A 9,653-nucleotide genomic window follows, 5' to 3' on the forward strand; every position below is an offset into this window, starting at 1 on the left:
ACCCTATTTCTAACAGCCAATGGGTAAGTCCTGTACAAGTAGTTTCCAAGAAAGGAGGGATGACAGTGATTAAGAATGAAAGAAATGAGCTCATTCCCACAAGAACTGTCACAGGGTGGCGCATGTGTATTGACTATAGAAGGCTCAATAATGTTACACGCAAGGATCACTTTCTCCTACCTTTCATTGATCGGATGCTTGAGAGGTTGACCGACCATGCTTTCTACTATTTTCTGGATGGATACTCTAGTTATAATCAGATTGCTGTAGACCCTTAAGATCAGGAGAAGACGGTGTTCACTTGTCCTTTTGGAGTATTTGCTTACCGGAGGATGCCGTTTAGACTCTCTAATGCCCATTGACTTTTCAGAAGTGTATGATTTCTATTTTCTCAGACATGGTTGAAAAGTTCATTAAGATATTTATGGATGACTTCTTTGTTTTTGGTGATTCTTTTAATTCTTGTCTTAAGCATCTATCCTTAGTCTTGAAACGGTGTCAAGAGACAAACCTCATTTTAAATTAGGAAAAATGCCACTTTATGATAACTGAAGGCATTGTTCTTGGTCACGATATTTCAAGCAAAGTGATAGAGGTTGACGAAGCTAAGGTGGAGGTAATTGAAAAATTACCACCTGCTACCAATGGTAAGGCAATAAGGAGCTTCTTAGGACATGCTAGGTTTTAGAGGAGGTTCATAAAAGATTTTTCCAAAATTACTAAACTATTGAGCAATCTCTTGGTTGCAGACACTCCTTTTACTTTTGATGATGACTGTTTGCATGCCTTTGAAACTCTAAAATCGAAGCTTGTTTCTGCACCCATCTTAGCCCCTCCTAACTAGGATTTACTATTTGAGCTAATGTGTGATGCTAGTGACTATGCTATAGGGGTTGTCTTAGGGCAAAGGCAAGACAAGCTTATGCACATCATTTACTACGCCAGTCGTGTATTAAATGACGTGCAAAAAAATTACACCACTACAGAGAAAGAATTACTGGCTATAGTTTATGCATTTGATAAGTTTAGATCCTATTTAATAGGTTCAAAGGTTATTATTTATACTGAACATACCGCTCTTAAGTACCTTCTAACCAAGTAGGATTCTAAACCAAGATTGATCAGGTGGGTACTGCTTCTTCAGGAATTTGACATTGAGATTAGAGACATGAAAGAGACAGAAAATCAAGTAGCTGATCATCTATCCAGGGTCGAACCTGAAGAAGGAACACCACCCCTCATTGCTGTGACTAAAATCTTCCCGGATGAGCAACTCTTCATGATTCAGAGGGCTCCGTGATTTGCAGATATTGTGAACTACAAGGCCATGAGGTCATCCCCAAGGAGTACACTAAACAGCAAGTAAGAAAGCTGTTAAACGATGCCAAGTACTACTTCTGAGAAGAACCTTATCTTTTTAAGAGATGTTCAGATGGTATGATCCGGCGTTGTGTCTCAAATGAGGAATCACAGTAGATCCTCTAGCATTGCCACGGTTCTGAGTATGGAGGTCACTTTGGTGGCAAAAGGATAGCTACCAAGGTCCTTCAGAGTGGTTCTTATTGGCCGACTCTCTTCCGAGACTCACGAAAATTTGTCAGAAACTGTGACAAATGTAAGAGAGCTGGAAACCTTCCCTACAATCATGAGATGCCACAACAAGGAATTCTAGCGATTGAGTTGTTTGATGTATGGGGCATTGACTTCATGGGACCTTTTCCTCCCTCATACTCAAACACTTACATCTTGGTGGCAGTAGATTATGTGTCCAAGTGGGTAGAAGCAATAGCTCTACCCACCAATGATGTCGGAGTCGTGTTGAGCTTCTTGCAAAGATATATTTTCAGCCGGTTTGGTGTCCCTAGTACTGATTAGTGATAGAGGGAGCCACTTCTGCAATAAATAGATGGATTCACTCCTACAGAGATATAGAATCCGTCTTAAAATGGCAATCCCTTATCACCCTCAAACAAGTTGACAGGCTGAAGTCTCCAGTAAGGAACTCAAGAGGGACTATAAGTACTTCAAGGAAGGACTGGGCAAGGAGACTCGATGATGCTCTCTGGGCATATCGGACTGCTTTCAAGACCCCTATTGGAATGTCTCCGTACCAGCTGGTTTTTGGAGCACACAGCATATTGGGCAACAAAGTTTCTGAACTTTAATGCCAATGCCGTAAGAGAGAAGAGGCTGCTCCAGCTGAATAAGCTTAATGAGTTCAGAAATTCTGCCTATGAAAATGCCAAGCTCTATAAGGAAAAGAAGAAAAAGTGGCATGATAAAAGGATAGCCACAAGATTTTTGAACTAGGCCAGAGGGTTCTCCTATTGAACTCTCAGCTCAAACTCTTTCCAGAGAAGCTCAAGTCCCGGTGGTCAGGACCTTTCGTGGTCATTGGAGTGTCACCTTATGGTCATGTGGAACTTCAAGAAGAAAACTTAGATAAAAGATTCATAGTCAATGGCCAGAGGGTAAAGCACTACCTTGGAGGCGAGATTGATCGCCAGAGATCCACTCATCTGCTGACTTAGCAGAACTAGCCGTCAAGCTAGTGACGGTAAAGAAGCGCTTGTTGGGAGAAAACCCAACCCTAAGTATCCTTTGGTTTTTCTTTCAGTTGATTTTCATTTCTTTTCAATTTTATTTATAATTTTTCTTGGTTTAATTTTGTCTGTGATCATGCATAGTATTTAGGACAAGGAACAGGAGAAATCAGGAAGAAGAACAGAACACCCTGGAGCAAAATCAACTCGAAGTGCTCTGGCGCTAAATGCCAAGGTGGGCATTTAGCTCCGGAATTGGCAAGCTGAGGGATGGCGTTAAATGCCAGGTGGGCGTTTAGCGCCCTGGATGGCATCAAGGAGCTGGCGTTAAATGCCAGATGGGTGTTTAACGCCAATGAGGGGATCTAATTTTTAAAGAAATCCATGCCTCACAGGGCACTAAACGCCAGCTGGATGTTTAGCGCCAACACCAGTAGCAAAAAAAAAAAAAAGAAAGAGAGGTGTCCTATTATGGCGTTAAACACGAGGGGTATAGGGCTTCATAGCGTTGTGGCGCTAAACTCCTAACTAGCGTTTAGTGCCAGCAACATAAAAAATTTGAATTTTCAGATGGATTTTGACCGTTACAACGGTCACCCTACCCCCAACCTCTTCCTTTTTGACCGTTCTACCTTCTCTCTCCTCCTTCCAACATCAAATCATATCTTTACCCCCAAATCATCTCCTTCAATTCCCCATACTCCCTACCCCAACCTATTTTCCTATCATATCTTTTCAAATCCTCAACAAATCTATCTTCCCAAATTAATTTCCTTACCCCCTCCTATAAATACCACCTCTATTTTCACCTTCCACCTCCCAACTACATCTCTCTATCCTCCTCACTTCTCTTAACTGATGCGTAAGCATCTTGTACCCTTTTTCTTATCATTTTCTAGTTGTTTTTAATTAGATTTTATTTAGATTTATTTGATTTTAGTGCAAAAATCTATTTGGATGCTACTTTGAGTTGTTTTAGTATTTTTATGATTCCAAGAGAAATTTGGAACAGTTTGGCAGAATTTGGAGCTAAAAACAGAAGAGCTGGCATCCCCTCAGGGCACTAAACGCCCAGCCAGCGTTTAGCGCCAATAGAGTTTGCCCAATATGCGTTTAACACCAGCAAGCTGAATTCGATATATGAAAGGCCCACTCTTGGAGCATCTCTAGTGGATTTAGCATTTAGTACTAGTTATATTTTATTTTCATACCTGGCCCAACACAAAAGCCAAGCCCAATAAGGATGAAAGGTTTGACCCAAAGTGGAAGTCTCTACCATATGCCCAACCTCTTTAAAGAGGTTGGACACCGCAAAGGAGCCCAGCTCTACTTACCCATGCAAGTAACTGCCTTCGTGAATCTCTCAAACTATCTCTATCTTCTCTTAAAGATAGATCCTAACAAACTCCACAGATAAGGGGAACGATTATCCATCAATAAAGATGGAACTACTTCAACAAAAGTGGTTAACAACTCTACTATAAATACACTGACATTCTTTAGGTATATTCACGTTTTAATCTACTAAAGCCTGTCTAAAACCCTTGCTGACTTAATCATTGAGTCTCTTACAGGTACCACCCACATCTTCTCATGAGGAACTCAGACGGCGGCACCTCGACGCTAGAATAAGTCGGATGCTGCCTTAGAAGGAGTCTGGGCCTCATGCTGCCTCAACGTTTCAAGTAATCCTCGAAACAATATCCTTTATTCAATTTTTATTAAAAAAAATTTTAAAATACTAATATTTCTCAATTATTATACAATAAATTTATCCAATATACAGGGACGGATCCAGAAATATTATTCTGGAGGGGCCAATAACATATATAATATTAAAAAATTATACAAAAAATTATATAATGTAAAATGTATTACAAAAATATATCGATAGAGAATATATTTTAAAGTACAAAAAATATGTATGTACTTTTTATTAATGAATTGGTCGCTTTTTCGTATCATAAAATTTATCGATAATAGAATCTGTGTCAAATTTTTCATCAATTTTCTTTTCAATATAATTAAAAGACAATTAGCAAGAAATTAACCTTTCATTTTGTTTATGAGTTATTCTTCACAATATTCATCGCTGAAAAAGATCTCTCAGTTGTAATAGTTGAAACAAAGAGAATTAATACCAAATGAATCAAGAAAGACAATGCTCACAAGAAAAAAAAAATCCACTTTATGAGATTTAAAAAATTTTATTTAATTAAAAAATATTAGTAATAATATCTTTTAAGATTTTTTTTAATATTGTTAATTATTTTTTTAGATATTAAAAGTCATTAATATTTAGGTTAAACTGGACTTTTATTTGTATTAGATTAAATACTAAATAAATTTAAAAAAAATAAAGCATACTTAATAATTTATTACTATTAATCTTTTTTTAAAAAAGTTGGGGGCCGAGGCCTCCACTCGCCCCCCGTATGTCCGTCCCTGCCAATATATCCGGTAAAAGTAACAAAATAAAAAAAAAATTTCTTAAACAGTCTTTGACAATTACCCTAAAAGGCAATGAGACTCCAACAAAAAAATCTGTCAATCTTAACTAATACTTAACAGCAGATCTACTGATGAAAGTGCCATATAAGCACATTCCGTTAACTTAAGAGAAAAATCATTAACAAAAAAACTAACTAATCTCACGAAATTAAAGATTAAAAACTTAAAAAAAAAATTATTAAAAATCTCATTGTCTTTCAAAAAAAAATTGTGAAGAGTCAAAATGAGATAAAAAATACGACCACATAATGAACAACCTATCTTGGACTCAGGACTCATCGCCACATATCTACATAAAAACTTGTTATGCAACTTTCTTGATCCACGGAGGAAAAAACCAAAAAAAAAAAAAAAAAAACGAAGCGCATTGAATTAAAAAGAAACCGAATCAAAGATGGCACCTAGAGGTAAAAATAGACTTGGCACAAGAGGTGAAAATAGGCTAGGCGATATGTCACCTACAACCTAACCTATAGTTGACCTAGTCCTAGTCTGGCATATTGCAAAATAAACCCCAACTCAGACTATTAAAAATTTTAATATCTTAATAAACTAAATCCAAATTCACTAATTAATTTTATTAGTCTATTAAATCTAGCTTAACTTATCAGAACATAAATAAATATGTAAATATTTTTATCATTAATAAAATTATTAAATATTTTAAATTTATTATAAATACTTTTTTTATATTTTAAATATTTTAAAATTTAAAAATTTTTGTGAACATTAAATTTGATATATTATATTATATTACATATAAATAACTTTTATTAAAACATAATTTTTATAAATAATATTTTTATTTTTTTATTTCGTAAAAACAAAAATTGTCACATCTTTTAAAGGCCAAGCCAAGCTTTGTAATAAACTAAGTTTAATACTTGAAAAAAAAAATCTAAAACATACTTAGGAATGGTAATACCATCCAAACTCGCAGGTATCCATCCCGCCCCTATCCATTCGGGGCGGATAATTACCCGTCCCGCACCGAGGCGGATTTTTAGCGGGGCGAATTCTTAGGAGGGGCGGGACGGAGTCGGATTTAGATAATACCCACCCCTACCCGCCCTGCTATATATATAATATATATATAATTTTAAAATATAATATGTATAATATATGTAAAATAATTAATAAATGATTAATAATATTGTATCATATTTAAATTTTTATTTTATTTTATGTTATGTATGTGATAATAGTTATATAAATTTTGAAATTTAATTTTATTTATTGGATTTTAATAATTATAGAGGCGGGTAGAAGTAGGACGGGTTAGAGTTCAACGTTTTATTACCCGTGAGTAGAAGCGGGACAGATTCTATGCGGGTTGTTGTACGGCGGGACGGGGTCGGGTAGAGCAAAAACCCGCCCCTACCTGCGCCCGTTGCGACCCCTAAAAATACTACAAGTAAGACTTAGGTCAATTAACTATATAACAAACCTAACCTATTAAGAGCAAGCATGCAAGGCATGAGCCCACTGTAAGTTTCGATGAGGTCTTACTGCACAGAACAGAAACAATACTCCTACTATAATAGCTTAAACAATTCTTTCAGTTTTTTTATTATAGTAATCACTCCATCTGCACAATATAGAAGAAATAAAGAATTTCATCTTTCTCCTTGAAGCCCGACAACTTCTACTCTTTGTAGAGGATTGCACCCGGAAACACTCAGATATATCACTTTCGGGTCCTTTTCGAGCTACCCTTCTTGCGTTTCTCTGCTCCTTGTTTTCTCTTGGAAGTAGTACCGTTAACCAGGCTGTCAGTCGTAGACTGAATTGGCACATGACACCCATGAACAACAGCAGGGAACCCAACAGCAGGGATTCTGGATCATGAACATGGTCAATATCAATATCTATTCAATAAATAACAAACAAGAATCTAATACCAACTTCACTAGGTCAACATAATGGATGGGACTTGCAGATTCTTTACCGAAATCTCAAGATTCCTTTCTGTTTAGGGTTGTTTATGAGTTTTGGAGCGGAACTAAGGGAAAATGGAGGGCTTGTAGAACATAAGTTCTACTACAAGCCTCCCTTTCTCCTCCCTTTACCTCCAAACTAAACTCACAAACAACCCTTAATTGTACCTTCTTCATTTTACCATGTTCTGTATTTTGGATTCTTAATTGATACTACTGATGTCAGTATAATACTGGAATCTACATTTTCGAAATAGGAAGTAGACTAGTGTTGTAACAAAGCCAAAAAGTAATTTTGGATTCTTTCATTTAATATAAAAATCTCCATGAGTCCATAAAGCTTACACATCTGAAGACAATGTGAAAGATCTGGTATACGAACAACTAAGAAACCACATAAACTATATAAGATCCCCAATAAACATAGTTCTCAACTTGAAGGAAAAGAAAGCTACTATTCCTTAATGATCCAACAATCCACACTGGAAATTTATTATAATGTTAGAATCGATATATTCTAAACAACTTTGGCAACTCGAAATAAGGTTGTATATCAAAATCAAACAGATGAAATTGTAAAGAATATGCACAAGATTCATTCAGGAAAGCAACGAAATAATCAATCCAAACACCCAGAGTTTGAAATCAAGAAACCAATTTAATAAAACAAGGATGCTACTGACTATGATTGAATAACAACACACGAAACAAAACAAACATTAAGAAAGTGGTTGAGTCAATGTGTTACTGTAGGGCTTACCCAACAAGAGCACAGCAGACTCCTGCTTGGTCATGGAAGCATTCAATGCACCTCGTGCCTGTAAGCAAAGACGCAAAGCATGGTTCTCAGCATAGCAGCACTGGAGCAAATGCCCCAGTCTACGGCATTCCCCTTCATAATACCTACTTTTCATCTCAAGGTCCTTTACATACTTCGTCTTCCTCTCTCTTGATCTCGCAGCAGCATCTCTGTTCCTCATTTTCCTGAAAGGCAGACATTGAACACAATCTTTTATCTTTTACAAGTTACAACACCATAGTCATCATAAAAGGTAGCATCGTAGGCATCACAGAACAAATGAAACAACAATGGAGCCTTATTTGATTAAGGTCTAACTAGAGCCCCAGCAGATCTCATCAATATTTTTCTTCTTCCTCAAGTGTTAAAGACATCATTCTTTATCCATCTTCAATCCTTGGTTCTTCTATATAAGAGTGCCCTACCTAGTTCTTGTTCAGAATCCAAACTTTGAACACCATATTCAAGCTCAAGGAGAAACCATCAATGTATGTACACACTTTTATTATATCCAAAAAGAAACATCAAACTAGCTCAAACAACGAGAAATTATCCTATAATATCCAAGAAATAAAATATAGCAAAAGATTTTCTCATAACTATCAATGCAGAAGAAAAAGCAACAAGAGTTCCTCTAAATTTAGACAGGGCACTACTTACTAGTTACTGCATTCCTGTATTAAATCCTAATATCAACTATCAACTATAACATATAATTGAAAAGTTATTTAAAAAATTTAAACACAATGACTCCTTCAAACATCAAAATTATGTAAATCAGAAAATAAATTGTTTAAATCTCCAGAATAAGTCACAAAATTTAAAACATAACACCACAAAACCAAAGCAAAAGTAATGAATAAAACGAACTCTTAACCTCCTTCTCTGTTTCTTTTACCTTAATAGCTTCTTCGAAACGGGTTCAATGCCAACCTCCTTGGGGCCCGCTGCATCAGCCCTGACCTTATCGGGATCTTCGATAGAAGGAGTGGAACCGTCGTCGGAGTCACCGTGCGGCTCGACGAGTATTTCAGCAAGAAGCTTGTCGTAGTCAGATTCCAACGACGGAGTAGCGGGAATGACAGCGCCGTCGTCTTCATCATCGGCCATCAACAAGTTCTCGATCTCTGATAAAACACCGCCACCTGCTACGGCAGAAGGAACCTCCTTCTCATGGAAGATATCGTCAACGTGAGGATCTAGTAATTGTTCAAGAAAGGCGTCACAATCGAAGTCGCTAAGTGGGTCTTCTCCTAGTGCTAGACCTTCCATGACGGAACCGTCAATTCCTACGAGGAAACGAATAAACGACTCGACGATATTTTACGAAGCCTCGAGTTGTTTGTGAGTCTTGGTGACTAAGCAATGGAAAAGTCGCGCAAACTTCCTAAATCTCTCATGTTGTCACTCAGCCAATGGGATCGAAGAGAGTGGACATAAATGACACGTGGTGACGCGTTCTTTTTTGGCCTAGCTTTTTCCGTTTTTCTTTTTTCCCAAAAAAAAAGTTCCTAAATGCTCTAAGAAAAGAACAAATTGTGACACATCAATGGTTATATATTTTTATTATTTAAAATTAAATTTCCAAATTTTAAAATTCATCCTTTTAAACTAACTTATCTTTTGTGAGGTGTCATAAAAAAAAAATAAAAATTAGGTTAATTATTAATTTGAAATTTGAAAGATTAGTAGTTAACAAAAAATTCCTAAAAAATGTTATTAATAAAATAATTTTTAAATAATTTAAAAATATAATAAAAATAATAAATAAATATTATATTTTTTACAAGTGATAAAAAAATTATTGTATTTAATAAATAATTTATTTATTTTATTTGAATTTTTTTTATAATATCTAAATAA

General features: G+C 35.9%; 1 protein-coding gene across 1 annotated transcript; it reads right to left on the reverse strand.

Annotated features, from left to right (window-relative positions):
• Nucleotides 1-6,475: 6,475 nt before the first annotated feature.
• LOC112727401 (bZIP transcription factor 50) lies at nt 6,476-9,326 on the reverse strand. The gene is made up of 3 exons (XM_025777138.3): nt 8,689-9,326; nt 7,752-7,975; nt 6,476-6,892 (listed from the first exon to the last, which is right to left on the reverse strand). The coding sequence occupies exons 1-3, from the start codon at nt 9,060-9,062 to the stop codon at nt 6,600-6,602; spliced, it is 891 nt and encodes a 296-aa protein (XP_025632923.1). The 5' UTR covers nt 9,063-9,326; the 3' UTR covers nt 6,476-6,599.
• Nucleotides 9,327-9,653: the final 327 nt, after the last annotated feature.

The sequence above is a fragment of the Arachis hypogaea genome, chromosome 12 (genome assembly GCF_003086295.3).
Source record: "Arachis hypogaea cultivar Tifrunner chromosome 12, arahy.Tifrunner.gnm2.J5K5, whole genome shotgun sequence".
Lineage (NCBI taxonomy): Eukaryota > Viridiplantae > Streptophyta > Magnoliopsida > Fabales > Fabaceae > Arachis > Arachis hypogaea.

Coding starts and splice junctions, on each gene's coding strand:
- LOC112727401 (XM_025777138.3), bottom strand. CDS start 9,062: ATGGAAGGTCTAGCACTAGGAGAAGACCCACTTAGCGACTTCGATTGT. Junction 7,976..8,688: donor GTTTCGAAGAAGCTATTAAG/GTAAAAGAAACA, acceptor TCTGCCTTTCAG/GAAAATGAGGAACAGAGATG. Junction 6,893..7,751: donor GTCTGCTGTGCTCTTGTTGG/GTAAGCCCTACA, acceptor TTCATGATCCAG/AATCCCTGCTGTTGGGTTCC.